This window comes from Maylandia zebra, linkage group LG6 (assembly GCF_041146795.1).
Source record: "Maylandia zebra isolate NMK-2024a linkage group LG6, Mzebra_GT3a, whole genome shotgun sequence".
Taxonomy (NCBI): domain Eukaryota; kingdom Metazoa; phylum Chordata; class Actinopteri; order Cichliformes; family Cichlidae; genus Maylandia; species Maylandia zebra.
The window spans coordinates 32,324,421-32,346,753 of NC_135172.1; the positions used below are offsets into that span (position 1 = coordinate 32,324,421).

Consider the following 22,333-nt stretch of genomic DNA (forward strand, 5'->3'; position numbering starts at 1 on the left):
TTTTGAAGCCATACCCTTTCACCCACCTAGGTGATCATGTTCCAACATTACAGGCTGTGGAGTGGTGTCTAAACAGCATTGTGGAAGCAGTTGTGCAGCATGAAAGACTATTTCCTATTGCATTGTGAGTGGTTGAGTTAAGTTGAGAATGTGTACATTACTTATATAAAATAGCACCTTATAATCAGTACAGAGAAAGTGGTCGTAGTTGGTTGATTGGAAAAAAAGAAGAGCTTATTCTTACATTGTTATACATTGTATCCTTTAATTACCCTGTAGTGGTGGTAGTGTGGGACCCATAGAATTGTAAGGCATGTTAATACACATTAATGGACATCCCACCTCCCAGTCTTATTATTTTTATTGTCTGGGCTTATTACTGCTATTATTATCTTGGCCATTTGCAGTCTGACAGACAGTAAACTAATTTTAATTATTGCCTGCATGAGTGAAGCTCACACAGGCACTTGGGGCAGCTTAGGCTTTCTTTGAGTGGGATGTGCGGGAAGGAGAGGAGGGGTCTGCAGAATGCACCCACGTTATACTAATGTGGTTGTGTTTTTGTATTTCCAATTAGCAAAAATGGCCAGAATTTCTATAAACACAGGGACACAGATGAATAATGAATATGTTAGACCAATGCACTACATTGAATGTAAAGAACACATTCATGTTGGGAATTTGCGAAAAAAAACAATGTAGTGTAATTTGTTAATGCATATTTGTTAATATGCAACTACCTGTTGCATATTCTCCAAGTCGTGTAAGTGGGCATAGTATTGCCCGTGGGAGTTTGATAAGATGTAGTACAGAGGACGTAGGAGCTTCTTTCCTCTGTGTAGTACAGAGGAGTATACTGTAGTATAGAGGACATTTTATGATTCATACAACTTTCAAAATTGTATGAATTTTGAAATGACACACACCAAATGACACACACTTGTTTATGAAGTGTGTGTCATTTGGTACGCAGCCTGCAGAGTGCAGCCAAGTTGCACACTGCAGGCACCTGAACCAAAGGAAACAAGTAAAAGTTATTCTAAACTCATGCAAGCTGGGAAGTGTGTTTTTGTTGAAGTGTACAACAATTAAAATGTACAACTTTCTCTGAAATATTATGCAACGCTCTTAAATGTCTGTGACCTAAATCTTAAACACAAATAAAACACTGCATCTATAATATTGACATCTCCATTAACTGGTCAGCTCAATTATTGTTCACAGCACATTTTCCATTTAATTTACCTGTGCATCTGTCCATTGGGAAAGCTGGCATTCATTACAACTTATGTGGGTGTACATTTAGGTTCTGGCTATTGACTTTTCATTTTCCTACACGTGTTGTGCTGTTTGATGCAAAGGTACTGATAGCGCTCATTACCAATGTGGTTGCATTTGTCTGTAGCTCTCTCTCGCTCTCTGTATTACAGCTAATATTCTTGCTGCTCTTGCTATTGCTAATATTCTTATTCAGTCACAGTTAGTCTTGGGTGAAGAATAATCTGTGATTTAGAAAGAGCACATTAAAAAATGTTCTGCAGGTGAAAAGTTGCTTACATGTCTGTTTTTTTTAATAAAAAACTTTCAATATCAAATTTCTTTCTTTCCACCTCCCTTTACATCCTTTAATTCACACACACATGCCTCTTTCTTTTGCCGTTCTCCTTCCTTTTTCTTGTGTTATTTTTACCTTTCACGTTTTAGACATGCATGGACCTCCATCTCATATTAAACCAATGATTTCCCAACTGACCTTCATCTAAACTCAGACTTGCATTTATCACTTCATTATCTTTACCTTCTTATACTAATTATGTTCCCTTTTATCTTAGCAGAATCACTCTGGCATTTGGCTGAAGTAGCTCAAAAAGCGGCTTATCAAAGCAGTAAAATTAGAGGGCTAAAAGGCAAAGGCCATACAGAATATTAATGATAATTAACAACTTGTAGTAAAATTGGTGGGAATTTTGTTGTAGAAAGTAAGATTATTTTTATGAGTTATTGCACTTAGCTCTGCATTATTGGCCTTACAAATTATATAGCTGTTAAACTTAAAAAAAAAAGCTTTCATTCTTTTCAGTAACATGGTGTTTCCATGGTAGTTAAACAGTTGAATGCCAGCTAAAATTGGTTTCTGATTAGTGTGCGGAATGAGAACTTGCAAAGCCTTGCATAAAATTCAATTGTTCCATTACACACAGTCTAATTATGAATCTACATCTTTTCAAATCCCCCTCTGAGAAACAAATGACGTACATAACAATCATATTAAGCAGGGATCATATTATCGGCTAAAGAGAGATCTTCCTGGCTTGGCTGGATGAGAAATACAAAGATACCAAATAGTCTGTTTCTACATATGACTTTCCCCTCACCCTACCAGCAAAGTTCAGACAGCACGTCTTCCTCATTTTGCTGCAGCTCGAAGATCAAATCAATGGCTATAATGAGGCAATTAAAAATACATAGAGCAGCACATTAACAAACTGTAATACACTTAAGGGACCATCAAGGACTCAATAAAGGCATGGATTTACTGGCATTGTTGTCATTTATCCTTTTGATTGCACTTTAATTGCACAAAGTGTAATTGTCTGCATACAGTTTGGGTTTCAATATGGCAAATATTGTTTTCGTAACTTGCCCATATGTGTAGGCATGCCCCGAGGAATGGATTTAATGGACCATATCAAGTCATTCTTCTGCACCACTGAATTACGGCCTTCATGCTGTTGGTGGTTGGACACAATAATAAAATAACAGCTATGTTGTATTATAAAGATCAGCGTTCTCTCCTTGCTTCCAGCACTGCAGGATTTAATAATATTTTCCAATTTCAATAAAGACATCTTGAATAGCTTATGATTTTTTTATTATAATAAGTTAGTGACAATTTTGGGATTTAATAAAGGCAATTAGTAATCAAAACAATTTAAACTGTTATCCACATATGCAGCAGTCAAGACCCACATAAATATTTGCGCTAAATGAAAAAACTTATAATGCCAGTCAGTTATCTTAGGAGTGGTGATTATTACAAAATAGATTTTATCCATGGCTAAATGACATACTTTGTGGGTTTGTTTACTCGGGTATGGTAGACATTTCAAAAAATAACAGAAAAATAAAAAGATTTCTACAAAACCCAGACTCGCATCTGACTAACTGCCGACGGGCATATAGTCACCACTCTAAGACTCTTTCTGAAAAAGAGAGAGAGAAAAAAATTGTCTCATGTAATAGCGTATAGTGTTGTTTTATTGGGATGCATTATATTATATGGCACACATTTTTTTTATTTTGTCCATGTTGTGTAGCTACAACATTATGGGTACTGGAGAATATTTTCCCTGGTAAACTATGCCTTGAAGAGAACATTATAAAAGCTACAAGATTATTTCATTGTTTATGCAGTGGATGGAGCTATAAACAATACACATTTGTTATTTGTGGGCAATAAAATATCCACAAAAAGCTGCTTGGTGGCATGAACCAGATGAAAAAAGTGTCTCTTTGGGAAATAATTAAAACTTTATATGTGTTATATTTTATAAGCTATAAATATTTCTTCATTCACTTTTTCTTAGCACACCATTTTCCATCTGTATAAAATCATTTCTAAGAGAGCTGGTGTTTAGGAACTATGACATTAATATGTGTTTAATAAGTAAATATGCCATCATCTTGCTTAAAATTAATTGTTCTAATTTTAGCTGGTGTGTGAAATATAATATCAATAAAACTTTTAGTTTGCAAAAAAAACCCAAAACAAATCAAGGGCCCACACTTCATTGTAAAATCTTGTCTCTGTTTACATTGGATTAGCCGTCAGTTTGAAATTCTTTACACTAGCTGTGTCAATGTGAATCTGTCTGTGACCACGAGAATCATATATCAACTTCACATTCATGCTATATTTACCTTGATATGTGTTTGATGCCTAAGTCATGAACACATACTTTATAGATTATATTTAAGTTACACATAAGTCTTCAAAAGTAGGCTGTGTGAAGCCATGCACTGCTCAGTGTGATGCTTTTACGGTAAACATCATATTTTTTAAAGAGAGTAGCACCCAACCAAGACAAGGAAAAGAGTAAAATCATGGAATTTTTTTTTTTAAAATACAAGAACTGATTACATCACATTTACCTTAAACATAAATCCTCAGTTGATCTTTTGCTGAATATAAAGTGTAGAGGAATATATACTCTATATATTTTGTTTACTGAATAATAACTTCTGTTTTCACGCATAGCCTGCCCCAAGCTACTAACATCACTAATTGTGTTAAGCCTGGCAGTAGCTGTTTGGTTGTGTTTGAAGCTTTAAATTATAAAGAAATATGTATAGCTGTGTGGCACAACCTTTGCATGTCTTTTCATCAGCACTTCTACCACTTCATCTTCCCTCCATCCCACAGCCTTGACACCAGAGATCGTGTTGATTAATGTAGATAACAAATGGCACTCATTTGTCTCTCCCTCTGTCGCTTTCTCTCCTCTCTTACTATATTAATGACTATAATCAACTCTAAATAAATAATTTGTGTCCCTCCGTGCATGAATCTCATCCTCCCACCTGTAGCAAATTCAGAAGTTGAATTAAAAACTGCTTTGCAGTGCAGTTCCTCCCATTCTCCCTAGTACCCTCTGTATGTTTTCTTTCCGGATTTATCTGTGTCTGTTTGTTACAAAACATCGAAAAAATACCTCGAAGAGATTTAAGGTGAGCTGTGGCGCACCAGAGGGCCTGTCTTTGTCTTTGGTAGAAACACTTCAAATGATATGGTGACCCTCTTGTTTCCTGCTGTTGCATCATGGTCATGTTGCATGCTGTTTACTTTCAAAGGGCCGAAATAATGCAGCTGCTTTCTATTTCCCCCCCTGCTCTGCCACTTTTATTCTCTCACTCCACAAACACTGTCACATATTACTTTGTATATCTCAAAATTATTGTGGTTGACTTTCAAGTCAAAAGAAACATTTTTGTTGGTTATTTGTTGGGACTAGTAGAACAGCAGAGACTGGCTTTAGAGTTGTGATGCAGATTTTTTTTTTTAAATCATCAATTATTATTATTAGTAAGATTATTTTGTCATCTTCATACATCGGATATATATTCTGTATAAAATATGTCATAATATTTAATATGAAAAAATGATTAATGTAATAAAATGACTATGTAGACAATGATTCATTAATGACCAATATTGAATTAAGTTAAAAACAAAACCACTAAAAAGTAAACATACTGTAAAGTGTGTGAATAATAGTGCTTAAACATTATGACTCATATACTTCACATGGACATGGGCACGTGTTCAGGTAGAATTTCTTACATCTAAAAAGATTTAATGCATATTTAATCTTGTCATGTATTTTTGATAGGCGTGTGATGCAATCTTGAAGCATGCCATGGAACGCTTCTTCTGCATTCAGCATGAAGAGCTGCTTTCAAAACATAGTGCTGCTGTGCCTGGTATCAGTGTTTTTTTTTTTTTCATCAAGAACAGCCTACAGAGCACTTTCACATACACATTCAGTTTTCTCAAGATTCTCCTCACCACACTCCTGACAATAACTGAATCCAAGAGGTACTTTTCTGCTTTTGAAAAGGATCAAGACTTTCCTGAGAAACACCATGACACAGGATCGTCTTAATGCTCTGGCTGTGCTCCCCATGGAGTAGAAACTCGTCAGAGACATCCCTGACTTTAATAAGAAGGTCATCTAAAGCTTTGCCACTGAAAAGGCAAGAAGAGCAAAGTTTCTGTACTGGCAGTCGAAAGAAAAAATGTTTTCTGTATGTTTTATCCCCAGATTGTTTTTTATGCATAGTTGTCACCAATTTAATGAAAATAACATATTTAAATTATGAAACTAAAAGAAAAACTCCTGATAGCTTCTATGTTCATTCATATTTGCTCTATGGATAGTTAATATTTAAAAACAAAAAACAGTCATTAGCAAGCATGAAAGATCAGTTAATATTTTTAAATTTCTTATTAATCAAATATTTATTCATTTATTTATATATTATTTTCTATACTTTAATTAGATTAGAAGCATTTTTTAAATATTTCAAAGAAAATATGTAGTGTGTGTCTCTGAAATATTTACTTCTTGCAATAAATCATATTGTGAAATTTGTTGAAATGACTGCTTGCCAACATTACTAGTGGCCATATTGTAGCCATCATGCGTAGCTAAATTATAGCCCTTAAGCAGTAAGTATTTGGCTACTTTGTCACAGCCAAGTCAATTTTCTTTCTGTTTTACTGATACTCAAGTATACGTGACATGCAGCGCGTAACACATGGGTAATAATAATAATCCACAACATTGTCATGTGTGTCTTAGGACTTTTTTGGCAAATCCTAGCTCATATGTCCAAGCATAACTTCACTTAACAATTGCAGTTGTCACTCATAGCAGCAAAACTGTCAGATAAAAGTAAGGTCAACTTTCATTCTGTATATTATGGGAATACAAAGTAGCTGTATACTAGCATTTTGAAGTGTCATTCACTGAAAGAGAAAATGTTGATAAAGCCTGTTCAATGTGATTCACAGCTGAAGAGCAGTAAAATTGAAGCTGATTGGACTTACGGTAAATGACAAAAAATGGCAACAAAGACACTATGAAGGTGCTAGATTATGGTTCATCAAGTGATCGCTTGTGTATAAAATGGGTCCCAGAGAGAAGCATAACAAGTACCAGCATTTATAAATGACTTTAATCCAACAAGTACTTTAGTAGTGCAAGATGTTTTTCAGTAACTCAGTAAGATGCAGTAATATTGAAGATATTCTTTTCAAGAGCTTTTATTTGTTATTGCTATCATTAAAAAGTTAAAGCCTATGTTTTTAGTTAACAGATGGCAGGAAGTGATGAATAGAAACATATTTTCTTGGTGGGAGCAATGTAGTTTCACCTGCAAGCATGGAGCTAAATGCACCCTTCTCACATCGCGTTCGAAAACGAAGAAACATTTGGCTCAAGATTTGACTAAATATTTTAAGACATGGATTGTGTGTTGCTTAATGCAAAATGCAAAATTACCCCATAGGAGCAGTTCCCTTCGCAATACTCACAAAAGGACCCACTGGGCTTTTGAATATTCATTAAATTTGACATTCCAGACAGGAGGGGAGCTGACAGGCATATCAGCCTGACTCACTCAACAGAATGCTCATCTTAATCCACTGATAAGTTGTACCATGTCTGAATAACTAATTAGAACAGTTAATGAGTGAAATTCTGTCAAACTTATTTGCCTGACATACAGTGTAGCCGGAAACTATTCACAAAGCTTCACTTGTTCCACATTTTGTCATGTTACAGCCTGATTCCAAAATGGATGAAATTCATTTTTCTCCTCAAAATTCTGCACACAATACCCCATAATAAAAAAGTGCTTAAGGTTCTTGAATATGTATAAAAAATGTTTATATTTTTAATACATTAAAAGATTAATAAGTATTCGTAGTCAGTTTTTGCTCTTTGAAGCACCTTTGGCAGGAATTATAGCTTAAAGTCTTTTTGAGTCTGATGCTACAATATTTGCATAGCTGTTTTTCCCATTCTTCATTGCAGAACATATCAAGCTCCATCAGGTTGGATAGGGGATGCTGATACACAGTCATTTTCAGATGTTTCCAGAGTTGTTCGATCAGGTTTAAGTCTGGGCTTCTGCTGAGCCACTCAAGGGCATTCACAGAGTCTTCTCAAAGAAACTCTTTTGTTATCTTTGCTCTGTGCTTAGCATCATTGTCCTGTTGGAAGGCGAACCTTCACCCCAATCTGAGGACCAGAGTACTCGGGAACAGGCTATCGTCAGTGTTCTCTCTGTATATTGCTGCATTCATCTTTCCCTCGACCCTGACTAGTCTCCTAGTTCCTGCTATTGAAAAGCATCCTCACAGCATGATGCTGCCACCACCATTCTGCACACTAGGAAATTATAATGGCCAGGTGACGAGCTGTGCCTGGTTTCATCCAGACATAACACTTGGCATTCAGGCCAAAGAGTCCTGTCTTTAATCAGATCAGAGAATTTTATTCATGGTTTGAGAGTTTTTCAGGTGTCGAATTCTAGGTGGGCTCTCATATGCCTTTACTGAGGACTGGGTTCTGTCTGGCCACTGATTGATGAGGCCTGATTGCTGGAGTGCTGCAGAAATGGTTCTCCTCTCTCCACAGAGCAAGCACTGGAGGTCTGTCAGAGGAACCAATAACCATTGGGTACTTGGTCACTTCTCTGACTATGGGACCCCAGTTCTAGGATGAGTCCTAGTGGCTCCAAACTTTTTCCGTTTACTGACCACTAGGTCTTTCTGACCTTGAATGCTGTAGACATTTTTCTGGATCCTTCTCACAATATGTGCCTCACTACGATCCTATATCAGAGTTCTACAGACAATTCCTCGCACTTCATGACTTGATTTGCGCTCTGACATGCCCATAGTTGACACGTCAACTATGTGACCTTGTGACCAAATCATGTCGAATCACATTAAATTAATTTTCCTCAGGTGGACTCCAATGAAGTTGTGGAAGCATCTGACAGAAGATCAGTGGAAATAGCATGCATTTGAGCTCAGTTTTGAGTGTCATGGCAACAGCTACTCATCTACGTGTTATGCTTTTGTTTTTCAATTTTAATAATTTTGCAAGAATTTCAAGCAAACCTTTTTCACTTTGTTAGGTTGTAACATGACAAAATGTGATAAAGGAAAACACTGAATGCTTTTCATATACATTTCTATTCACTGCTATAGATAGAAGAATAATTTGACATGTTCTTTGGTGTCTACAACTAAACTTTTGTGTCACATGTAATAGATATAGCGGTGGTTTTTATTTTTATTTTTTGTTTTTCTGTTTTTTTCCTTGTCTGTTTGTGTCACTCTATTATTTGGATGCCTGTTAATAAATTATTAGATATGCACATAGACATTTAATGGTTGAATTTCAATTAAATAAAGGAGGTGTGTGGGAGGTAAAACAATAATGCCCTTGTCTTGTACCTTATGTTACTAGACAAATCTTTCTGGGCCAAGTAGCGTGGCCTCAGTTTTAGTAGATCTTCCCGCTAATGCCTGAAAATGCCTGAAATTCCTCTAACCTTTTAGTCTAACCTGTGTAGCTGTAGAACAGGACCTGCCTGAAGCTCCTAGGCTGTACTCTGATTCGTAAAAGGTGAAAAGTGATATAGCCATTAGCTAGAACCAGCCAGGCATTGAAAGTGAGCAGAGAAATATCAAAACCAAAGCCCACATTTAAGCAGTAAAAAGACATTTGAGTATGAGTTATATAACTTTGTCTCATATAACCTTATTTTTACTCACAGAATCTTGACCTTAGGAAAACTGTAGAGATTTAACCATTGTCACCTTTCTCTATAAAGCCATAAGACAAAAACAATCTAAGTTTAGATGGATTTCTTGGCTGAAAATGTCATTGGTATTTACATAGGCACAAAGTCAAATCAGTATGGCCTGGACTGTAGGAAGAAAGCTGCTTATCTGACTCAAGTCATTCTACATTGTGAATAATATCAGTGAAGGACAAAGTAAAGAAAGATGTGGAGGAAGGATGGCATGATGAAAAAGTGCATTAAAAGAGATTTTAATTAAACATTCATCTTGACCTGCTTGGGAAAATTAACCATGCATGCAGTGTTTGCTTGGCTATGCCATACTCTTCTTTGTACCTATGCCTCGGGCCTTTTACAGTTTCTTCTTGCACCATATCACTTCATTGCTAGAAGCTCTAATTTAAAGGCTTGAATTAAAAATCCAGGAGAGCAAATCCATATAACTTTATTATGGCCTCAATGCTATTATGTGCAGTAGTAAAAAAGTTACACAGGTACCTCTTTAATGTGCCCCATTCATTAATAGCTGAATACAAATTGGGAATTCAAAATTTTACTACGTGGAACATTTATTAAAGTTTTTTTTTTTTAAACACAAACCGGGACTTCAAAGACAGACACTGAACTGACAGTTATAGTGAAAAAAAAATGGAAATATCTATGTGACAATAAGAATGAGCTATAGTGCAGCGGAGTCATATTCCTGGTAGGTAGTGGGGATTTGAATCAAATGGCATTTGCATGCTCAAAATCTCCCATAGGTGTTCAGTTGGGTTAAGAGATGTTGACTGCAAAGGTCATAGCATATGATTCACATCAGTTTCAGACTTAAACCATCTAGTAGCCACTGCCGCCTTAAGGTTTTGTTTTTTTCATGTCTGTGGGAGTAGGTTGACCAAAATCATAATAACATAAATAATAGAATAACAGAACTATCTTAATTATCCCCTTGCTCGGTACAATGTTTTTGAATCACCTTTTTGGCTGCTAAATACCAATATTCTCTATTTTCTCTTCATTTTTTAATTCTTGTTATTATTTGTTATTTCTTCTTTGCTGCTGTATACGTAACACTCAGCAGTCTGTGGCGTAATCATTCACCATGCTTCTTAACATTAATGTCTTTTCACAAGTCAGATATGACTCAGGAGCACACTCATCACACACGCGCTGCTGCTTTTTTCCCCATTATTTCATCTGTAGCACCTCTTTTCATCAGTGAGGTATTCTTAAAGCATTATTATTGCTGAAGGATCCTGCTGAGGGAGGCACTTGTGACAACAGAGGAGATTCTGTCAGGAAGTGATTATTTAAATCAGTGCATCAATTAATATGTCTGCCTAACGAGGAGTCGTGCTGTTATTGGTGACAGCAGAATTACTTTAGTGTTATCAGTGGGAGAGACATTTGCAGGAGCAAATTAATTGTTCAAATGCACTTCATTTACACAGATTTAACATTTTCTAACTGGGGATCACTAACAAGATGAACAAATATCAGCTAGTTATAAAAGTACTCCCTAGGTTGTTTGTAACTAAATATTTCTTCACTTGATAATTTTGTTTGTTACCCAAAGGCTTAGAAACATGTTTGAAAAAACAAGCACAACATGAAAGGAACCTAAAATAACACCATTGGGTTATACCCTAGCAGGTTAATGCAAAAAGCTCATGTCATTTCAAAGTGTTTAGAAATTATTAGAAATGAAGGAGATGCATACTGTGCTTTTTTATGCTTTTTGTGTTAGTCCTAACAGCCACTAACAATGCATTTTAAAAGTGACTACTTTTCTTTCATTTCACAGTCTAGTGTTATCGACTATCACATCTATTAAAGCCATAATCACTACATTTTGCAGCAGAAAAAAGTTACCCTGAACACACAATACATCTGCCATATTATTTAGCTACACTGTTAAAAAAAAATCCTAAAACAACGGTAATATTCCGGCAGCTGGGGCGCCAAAATACGACCGTGAAATAACAGAAAATAACTGTCCCATAAAAATACGGTTATTTCCAGTAATGAAAATACAATTAGTTGCGCTAATTTGACAGGGGATCTCGCCTTTTTCAAGTGCTGCTAAACATTAAATCAGGAACATGTTAATGTGATTAAACAATGAAACCATCTATAAATAGGAAAAAAAACCATCTTAATAAACGGTAATATTCCGGCAGCTGGGGCGCCAAAAAAAAGACCGTAAAATAACAGAAAATAACTGTCCCATAAAAATATGGTTATTTTCAGTAATGAAAATAGAGTTTGTTGCGCTAATTTGACATGGGATTCTGCCTTTTCCAAGTGCTTTTAGACATTAAATTAGGAACATTTTTACGCGATCAAACAATGAAATTACCTAACAAGGTCACTGAATGTGGAAATATGAATCATAATACGTAAATGTACAGAAATACACCGTTAACAGTTGGTTTAAATAATAATTGATTGCATGCCCTGGGACAGACTGACAGAGGCGAGGGAGCCATATCGCACCATCGGCCCCTTTGGCTATCACTAGTAGGCGGTAGGTGAAGAGTCTTGACCACAGACACAACGACGGAGAGTGTCCGAGCCGGGGCGCGAACCGGCAATCTTCTGATCACAAGGCGAACTGCCAACTCTTGAGCCACGAACGGCCTAAGTAGCAATGATAATAATACTTATGTGATGTAACACAAGCTTATAGGGCTCATGTTATATACTTTTCCATAGCATTACATTTGAATTCAACAGTTCAATCTTTCAAATAACGGACAGATATTTGTGAAATCATGATACATTTGTGAATGTATTTTAACAATCTAAATATGCATATGTACAGACAGATACATTTAATAATCATGACAATTATGTTTTATTACATTACAGTGATTTAACGTTAATTTACATTCAAAATGTGAAGTCAAAGTCTATTTACATAACTTTAATGATATTCTAGAAGAACAGAACATCACTGTAAAATGCACAGTAAAATACCTTCATATTAGGGGTTTTTTCCTACGGTCGCAGCGTTACCCGCGACCTTGTTGTTAGTTCACATTCATTGGCCGATGCTTAGCGTCATGTTATTTATATTAATTGCAATTCCTACCTCTACATTTCTTTTTCAAAATACATAATTAGCACAGCGTGTCCGTGCAATGTTTTACACTGTGGCATGCAGAGAAATCTTAACATAGAAGCTCACAGAGAGAGATTGAGCTTGTTATTTAACCCCAAGCTGGTAGGGGGAGCTCCTTAATAAAACACTTGCCAGTGCAACAATATGCCTCAAGGTTCAACAACAGCACAACAGAAGTCACTCATGGTACAGCACTCTCTCTACAAAACAACAACTGTCAGTGACGCTGCACCACGGCGTAAACACAACATTCAAGATAACAGTTAAAAGTAAGTATTACATTTACAGTGATGTTATGTTATTTTACATTTGACGTGTCAGATCACAGTCCACTTATGTAAATGTAATGATATTCTAGAAAAACAGTACACATCTGTAAAATACACAGTAAAATAATTTTACATTACTATTTTTTGGAACAGTGTACACCACATCACTTTTCATTTGCATAAAATACATCAACTCAGGAGAGGTGTTTCTGCAAGCTATACCTGCCAATCTCTGTCAGTCCTCTAAGCGATCATTTGAATTTAATAACCTCTGGTTACTTTGTCTCATCATGTTGTTGCCTCAGAGCTTTAAGTTGACTATACATTTTTTTTTCCATTTCCTATTAGTTTTGAAGTGAGCATTAATGTCATTGGGTGCATTTATTGTTTCACTTAAACACAACTCTTCCGGCAAACTCTGCAATCCTGTCATCTCAACACTGTCCGAAAATGTTTCGTACTTTGATGCAGTCATATATATACAGCAGTTTATCACAACCACAGTTTTCATGCAAAGTCCAATTTCCTGAATTTCCTCTTCCATGCAAACTGCCTTTTTGAGATCTTGAATGAAACTGTAACACTGGCTATTTGTCAATTGCTGTTTTCACCTGTAAATAGACTTTATGTAACTTCAATTATAGCTCGATATTGTCTTTGCTGGTGCCACTGCACTACTAAAGTCTGTCAGGAGCATCAGCAGGTTCCTTTTATTTCCTTTTCACTAAGTTTGGCCACTAAACTTTTCCATCTCCTGCAATTTTAGAATCCTTTATTCACCCCTACTGAGAAGACAAGAAGAGCAATTTCTGTGAATAAAACACAAATCTCTGGAAATATGCTGACCTGTGCCCATACTGGAAATCTGCACTACAAGATGTATTATAGAGCAAGAGCTGAAGAGCCAAAGAGAACTAGCTAGATGCCTGAGACAGCAACTAGCACAGCACATCTCCAATTTAAACTTCATTTTCTATTCATCTTTCCGTCTCAAACATAAACCCTCCTTTTTCTTCCTTTGATTCCTCTCTCAGCATACGTCTCCCACCTCTAACTGCCAACTTCCCTTCTATCTGCTACGTCTTTGCATATATTTGTAACACACTCATACACACCTCACTTTAGCGTGAGCTTTTGACAACACAAATCTCAATTGCTTTTTCACACAGTCACTGGAGGAGTGAGAGGGTTTAAGGAGATAGAGCTGGACAGGATAAAGGCAGTCAGAATGAGACGAGAAATAGAGCTTAATCCCAGATTGATAGGTGCTAATAACGTTTGATTATGACTGACAAGGCACTCTGACTTTCTAATTGACACAAAATAGCCGGGCAGCCTAGAGAGTGAAGAAAAGGGATAGAATGAAATGGAGAGAGACCTCTTTATAGATTCAGCAAGGATGGAAAGCCATCCAATCACAGGCCAAATCACAAAATCACCTGAATAATTACCTAGTAATTAATTGTCAACGTTTTACATTTCTATTAAAAAGCCACTACTTAATCAACTTTTTAAGTAGCTTTTATTTATTTATTTATGCTGTTGTTTCCTCATTATTAGGAACACTGCCTTTTTTTTTTAATTGTGAAATGTTACCACTAAGGTCCAAGATTAGAAATCATCTTTATCCGGGCAGCATAGTATATGCTGCCCACCTTCTTTGTTACATTACATCAAGTCAGCACATTGATGAGTAAATGCTTTTAAATGATTCAAAGTCTATATAAATGGAAACATGCATGCCACTTCACAGCTGGGTCCTAAAAGGATAAATAGGAGTGGAGAATATGTGCATCTATACAGAAAATCGCGCATGGGTACACACATTTTGGACACTGATGAAATATTAGAGGTAGTTATTAAGACGGTAAACTGAAGCTAGACTGAGCAAAGAGTCACGTGTATGTCTCGACTCACATTTCATATAACTTCTATATTGAATATGAAGAGAAATAAGAAGTGTTTAACTTTAGTCCCGATTTTAGCTTTAAGTTCATTTTTGTGCATAAAATTAGTGAAATGAATCTGACTATGCTCTCAGGTGAATAGTGTCGTCATTATTTTGGTACGCTGTACAGTCTTAAAGTCTGTAGTTTACAGTCAGTAAACTACAGAGGGGAGTAAAGTGTTTACAGATTTGAAGTGTCACTTCATGGAAATCCTTTCCAAGCCAACCCATGGATTGGGCTGGCAGAGCACTTCAGCCTTGAGAAAACTAAATTCTGCTTTAACACCACGGCACCTGAAGAAGAAAGCAGCAAACACACAGGGAAACAGAAAAAAAGGAAGGAGAGGTCACTCTTCAACGACTCACTTGAAACTTTAATGCATAACATGCCTACAGTGAAATGGGACACACCAGAGTTTTCTTCTTGTGAGTCTCACAGCACATGTTCACTGTTCCAATCCCCTACCCACACAAACACACACACACAGATGTGCTTAATCAAGGTGGAGGTGAGCTAGTAATACAGGTCTCTGCTGTTAAAACATAGCAGCCTGGATTGGATTAGGCTGTACTCACACTAGTCACGGTTTCGTTGCACCGTTCCCAAGCATAATGTCCCTCCTACCCACTACCCACTAGCCTGCACTGACATTGCATTTAACATTCCAAGCCTGCTGCAGTTTGTCTTATTTTCGCTCCCCAGATTTCACTCCACTGAGTTTTCACCGCCGCTCCTTTCCCAATGTGAAAAGAGAATTTAAATCCTTTCTCTCTTATGCACAAGAAGACCTCTAACCAAGATGTGGCTATTCATATTGTAGAAAAGCGTTGTAAATGGCCTATATTTGTATAGCACTTTTCTAGTCCCTAAGGACCCCAAAGCACTTTACACAACCAGTCATCCACCCATTCACACACTGGTGATGGCAAGCTACATTGTAGCCACTGCCACCCTGGGGCGCACTGACAAAGGCAAGGCTGCCGGACACTGGTGCCACCGGGCCCTCTGACCACCACCAGTAGGCAACGGGTGAAGTGTCTTGCCCAAGGACACAACGACCGAGACTGTGCAAGCCGGGCCTCGAACCAGCAACCTTCCGATTACAAGGCGAACTCCCAACTCTTGAGTCACAATCGGGAACATAGACTTGCTATTCGCAAGACAAAACTTGGAGATTTTCTGGTTTAAAGCTCAAATCACTTTGGCTGCTCAAGCTAAACTAACGGTTCTATCAGGTGCTTTAGATATATGCAGAACGATACCAGATGCTAAGGTTTATGTGCTTTTATGACACATTCTGTTTTTCCCACTGTCTCAGGTTCAGAAATGGTGGAGGCTCAGTGTCAGAGGTTTGAGGTGAGGAATGCTGATGGAGAGAGAGTTCTGTTCTCTGCAGATGAAGAAGAGATCACCATCGGTACTGAGAAACTCAAAGTCACAGGTAGGGTTACACAAAAGCATAAAACAGACATTGACATCGCTGCACCTTCTCCCCACCTTCTATAACATACTAAAGGTAAAGTGTACAATTTGAATGAATACATGTGGCTGAATTCATAAGGAACTTATTTCTTTTATTTTTTTCATGCTTATTTTCAGTAGTGGACAGCGAATTCAAACTTATTCATGTTGAGTAACAAGGGTACAGGAATATACACACATACAGACACAGAATAAGCAGTTAAACAGAGTGCTGTTGATGAGTGCAGCCAAACAAGTTACGGGTCAGCAAGCAGAGCAGCTTTAGCAGAGTTGAGAAAGAGGCCAGTGCCATACAGTTAAAAAAAAAAAAAATATATATATATATATATATATATATATATATATATATATATATATATATATATATATATATATATATATATATATATATATAATTAAAATAATGACACGGACAGAAGGGGTAACGAGGCAGATGGATGAGAAATATGTGACATGGCATGTAAGCATCACTGGGGGGAAAGTAGTTAGCTCAAATTAAAAAATGGAAAAAGTGAGAGGGGAAAATACTCTCACTCTGCATCATCTATTTGTCTTTTTCTCATTTATTCATTTGTGTTCTCTCGATCATTGGAAGTGAGAAAATCAAATGGAAGCTGACAGAAGATTATGAGTCCGCTCATGTCTGTTCACCTGTACACTTAAAATTTGTATGTAATACAACATGTACACCCAAAAGTTTTTGAGTGTATATTGCTACGAAACCACAAATTCAAACAAACTACGCACACCTTAGCACACGTACACACACTAACCTGGGTAATTTGTTCATTAGAGGCACTCTGAAGGAATAAGGGTGCAGAAGAACAAGGGGAGGGTGAGGAGATCGAGGTCTATAGGTCACTGTTGCTGTCATTTGCTGTTTGAAGGAGGTGAACGAAAAGAGCGTAGATAGCAAAAAGAATACAAATATGGGCACATCATTCATTCAGCTCAGGCACTGAGGTCTGCCGGGTTATGCTGTGCTACTGTTTAAATTTTAGATTTATAGATTGATGTATTTTTCTAATGAAGATAGATCATATTTCCACATATCGCTGCCCTTTGCAGTAACAAGGTGTAAATAGATAATGAATCAGCCAATGCAAGCCAATACCATGGCAGCAAGTTTGGAGTGATACCGAGCTTATCCTCAGTTGACGCGTCTGAAACTGTAAACCCAGTATGAAAAGTTGATTTCAGTTTATCCGCTTTAAAAATAGTTCAAGGATTGTTGTGTTCAAGAACAAGTGTCATCAAACAAGCTCATAAAGTTTTCATGAGAGCAGAACAATAGTAGAAAAGACAGAGTAGCAATAATATGGAAAAGTAATATCAGCCAGAAGCTGTGGCATGGTTGACTAAGTTATGAACATCATAGAGGCAGACAGTCAAACAGGAGAACACAAAGCAAGGTTTGCCCTTATCTGCCATTTTACCTGTTGTTTCATTTACTTGGCAGTTCATAGGCATAGTTCAGTGTTCCCTGGAATGAACCACAGAAAGTGAGATTTAACTGAAAAATACAACAGTACACAATAACTTCCAAGTTTAGCTCCTGTGGGGGTTCAGTTGCAGCTTTTTGGAGATGTAGGTTCTCATCCTACCTACGGGACCTCCTTGAATCTTCTAGAATTAAACTTGGCATATGCTGCTTCAGTATCAAACAGCTCAGACTATGCAGTTTCTTATCTGTGTGCCTGCCAATGGGAAAGATAGCCTCATGCAGTATTAAATCCGCAGCAGTGCTGATATTCCAACATGCTGTCTGTGGTCTCAGCAAGAGCCAAAAATGAGCATCTGTTCACAGCTGCAAAGGTGGCTACTGCACACGGGGGGTTAAACATTGCATTATATCAGAGCCAGACTTTTCTTACAAGGAAAAAGCATGCACATCAGTTGCATGCTTGAATGTATTTTGCATCAGGAAATTTTGATTTTGGAGGAAAGTAATGCCATATGGTTATTATTGTTATTAACATGCAGGAACAGAAAAATACTGAAAACAGAGAAAAAAGATGGTTGAGATATAATTAAATACTTTAAATTGCTTTGTTAATAAGAGAGAAATATGATGCCTGTGGTTAAAGTGTTTCAAACATTAAATCAACTCTGATTTTCAGCACAAAGGACACATACTTCTTAACAGTGACAACCCAGTGGTACCTTGTTTTTGAAGGAAATTGTGTTTCTGACACAGAATACCTCAGCACCCTGGCGTGCATTTGAAATGTCTGCTAAGTTTATAACTCAAGAGTTCAGTGGTTGCTTTCCTTTTTGTAATTCGTTCTCATTCTCTCGGCAGGAAATGAAGGAGTAGTGTTCAGTCATTCTGTAGAGACGTCACATGTAAGAGCAGAACCTTCCCAGGACCTAAAGTAAGTAGTCTAAATAATTTTGTAAGCATGGATTTGTATGGGTGTGTGTGTCAGACAGGGAGACTGGTACATTGGTCCACCTAACAAGTTTCCCTTGTTAATATTTTAGTTGTGCTTTATTATTCATGAAGTCTATGTTCTTGTGAATAATTTCTAAGATAGTAACACCACAAATAACAATTTAGTGAAAATGTGGTTTTAAGTAAAAACTTAAGTGGGTGTTTTAGTTAGCCAGTCCTGCTGTACAGCATGCACATGATTTTAAGTAGTATACAGCAGAATGATGTATGCTGTTGACTGATAGTTTGTCAGGGCTTACGGAGGAAACAAAGGCCCTTTGGGAGCCAGTGAACAAGGCAGTGAATGGACTGTTTCTTTGAAACAAGCACTGAACACATGTATAGGTATATACATGTGTGGTATATACAGGTATATACATGTGCAGGGTATATCAGCAGCGTTTATTATTGCATAGAATTTCAAAAGATGATACTGATGGTGATGATGAGGATGGTGATGATGAAATTTGAATCTAAATGAAAAAAGGTTTTGTTAACCTTAACTGAATGATTATATTAATATGTAAATACCTTTTGAAATGTTATTTTATTTTGACTTGTTGGGACTTGTTAGGGCTTTTTTCCCCAGCTCGTTCTTCTCATCTCACTGCTAAATAGTCAATTTTAGTTTGTATAAGCTGGAACCACAAAACCAAACAACAAAACAAACAAATCAAACCAAAATGAAACAGGCTGTAGGGTTTGTTGTCTTTATAACAAGTATATATAACAAGGGTCACTTGCAAGTCATGACGTAAATTGTTTCTTGTTCAGCTTTTAAATATCACTCAATTACAGTTTTACTGCAATTAAGGTAAAGTGTCAATGGTGCTCGATCCTTAATTAGGTACAGTATATGGCTATTGAACCACTTTGGCAAATACTTAGAGTATTATTATATGCTGAAGAGTTTTCACTTAAAAAATTCTGTTTTGGTTTTGTGACAGTAGATTCGGTGTTATATGAAATGGTGTAATGGAGATAGACGTAAATTAAAGCAAAGAAACAAGGTACATTTTTGAACCTTGGACCGTAGTTTTGCTCCTAGCATGATGCACAGATTTTACTATGGTGAATTACACAGCAGAAGATAGCTGACGTTAGTCCAGTTCAATGCTGCTTCTGATAATAACTGGGTTGGAGTCAAGAACATGATTCAAAATTCAAATTAGTAAAAGAAAAAACTAACTTTACATGTAGACAATGACAGACAAACTAAACACAGTGCTCAGACAGAAGCGAAATCCGGATCACAGCCGAGGTAGAAGAGAAAAAGAAAACAACACAATGCCAGAAAGCAATTGCACTTTACACAAAGACACAATCTGGCAAGTGAGAGATGGTAAGCGGGGGTGATGCTGCAAGGACTAATCAGTGAAGTACATGGAGTTGAGTGGAGAGAAGGGGCAGGTCAGATGACTGGTGGAAAAGACAGACAGGTGGGAGTGGCAAGGTCTGAAATGACAAGAGAGCTCGGTCACTGGAGGACACAAAGCACACTGAATGATTGACTAACTGAATGGAAGGAAAACTAAAATGGTGTCAAGCTTGAGTGTTGGTCACTTTGCCACTGCATTCGTTTGGGTCACAGCAGCTAACTGTGTAGTTATGTGCATATCTTTTTCTCATACACCCTCTGAAGTGAGTTTCAGGTATTTTTAAGAGGCATGCTGCATTTTTTTATTACTAGTGTCTTAGCCTCATTTGGGAATTGTCAGACAGGATTAGGCTGAAGGGGCTTTTTGCCAGAGAGGAAAACACAAACTGAGGGAGAAGGTGAAAAAGATGGAGTCAGGGAGGACTGATGTAAACTGAGGAACAGATAAGGGGTGGTGGAAACAAAGATGCTCTGAATGCTCTATACAACAGAAAGGATTAGAGATTGTGGATGAGATATAATTGACTGGACAGATGATGTTGGAAGGAAAAACACTGAGATTAGACATTAAATAGGATAGACAGTGGGTGAAGATGGCCGAGTAGGGGTGATGAAGAGGACAGTCAAAAGATACAAGAAGAGCAATAAAGAGGACAGAAGAGGCTAGAAGGGGGACGAAATAAAAAAATGCAGGAGGTGAGGATGGAAGTCAGGCTGTGGAAGAATATATAAAATCAAAATTGGCTCTGACACAGAGACTAAGTTGTAGGAACAGCAGATAATAGGATACAGCAAAATATGCAAGCTTTTAGTGAGTGCAAAATAATGACCTTTCTTTTACATTAAAAGTATAAAGAAGTTAGAAATGCAGAAACACAAGAATCAGACTAAGAGACAAACTTTTAACTGAAAAAAATACCTGACTGGAATGTTTAAATGGCTTAAAGCAGGGGTGTCCAAACTTTTTTCACTGAGGGCCACATACATAAAAATATAGGAGGGGCTGGGCCACTTACTAGAAATTAGGTATATAACCTTAACTTTACTGTATTAAAGTTAGAAAAATCACTTAAAAGTGGTCAAATGTGTTATATTGTCGAATATAATTAAAGACAAAACTTCCTTCATCACAGCTTTCCATAAATGGATCTTTATTGATTGATTCAGAAAAAGCTTTGGTAGCTCATTCTCAGAACAGCAGCCTCAGATTTCTTCTTAGACAGAAGATTTACAGTACAGAGAAAAAAAACAATAAAGGGGAAAATGAGACAGGTATATTTCAAGTTTGTATTTAAGTTATTAGGCTTAGCAAAACATCTATTAATGTCTGTTTGAAACGATTATCAACATTAACAGACTGAACTGGACTTAATAACGCCAAGCCAACCCATGGATTGGGCTGGCAGAGCACTTCAGCCTTGAGAAAACTAAATTCTGCTTTAACACCACGGCACCTGAAGAAGAAAGCAGCAAACACACAGGGAAACAGAAAAAAAGGAAGGAGAGGTCACTCTTCAACGACTCACTTGAAACTTTAATGCATAACATACCTACAGTGAAATGGGACACACCAGAGTTTTCTTCTTGTGAGTCTCACAGCACATGTTCACTGTTCCGATCCCCTACCCACACAAACACACACACACAGATGTGCTTAATCAAGGTGGAGGTGAGCTAGTAATACAGGTCTCTGCTGTTAAAACATAGCAGCCTGGATTGGATTAGGCTGTACTCACACTAGTCACGGTTTTCGTTGCACCGTTCCCAAGCATAATGTCCCTCCTACCCACTACCCACTAGCCTGCACTGACATTGCATTTAACATTCCAAGCCTGCTGCGGGTTGTTTTATTTTCGCTCCCCAGATTTCACTCCACTGAGTTTTCACCGCCGCTCCTTTCGCAATGTGAAAAGAGAATTGAAACCCTCTTATGCACAAGAAGACCTCTAACCAAGATGTGGCTATTCATATTGTAGAAAAGCGTTGTAAATGGCCTATATTTGTATAGCGCTTTTCTAGTCCCTAAGGACCCCAAAGCACTTTACACAACCAGTCATCCACCCATTCACACACTGGTGATGGCAAGCTACATTGTAGCCACAGCCACCCTGGGGTGCAGTGACAGAGGCGAGGCTGCCGGACACTGGCGCCACCCGGCCCTCTGACCACCACCAGTAGGCAACGGGTGAAGTGTCTTGCCCAAGGACACAACGACCGAGACTGTCCAAGCCGGGCCTCGAACCAGCAACCTTCCGATTACAAGGCGAACTCCCAACTCTTGAGTCACGATCGGGAACATAGACTTGCTATTCGCAA

The 22,333-nt window shown here is 37.4% G+C and overlaps 1 protein-coding gene across 1 annotated transcript in view; it reads left to right on the forward strand.

The window, feature by feature from the left end:
* LOC101484541 (zeta-sarcoglycan) overlaps positions 1-22,333 on the forward strand; it is a 377,409-nt gene that overhangs the window by 287,130 nt on the left and 67,946 nt on the right. Inside the window, exons 5-6 of the mRNA XM_004539191.4 lie at positions 16,042-16,164; positions 18,508-18,580. Coding sequence (XP_004539248.1) covers positions 16,042-16,164; positions 18,508-18,580 — 196 coding nt within the window. The remainder of the gene's footprint in view (positions 1-16,041; positions 16,165-18,507; positions 18,581-22,333) is intronic.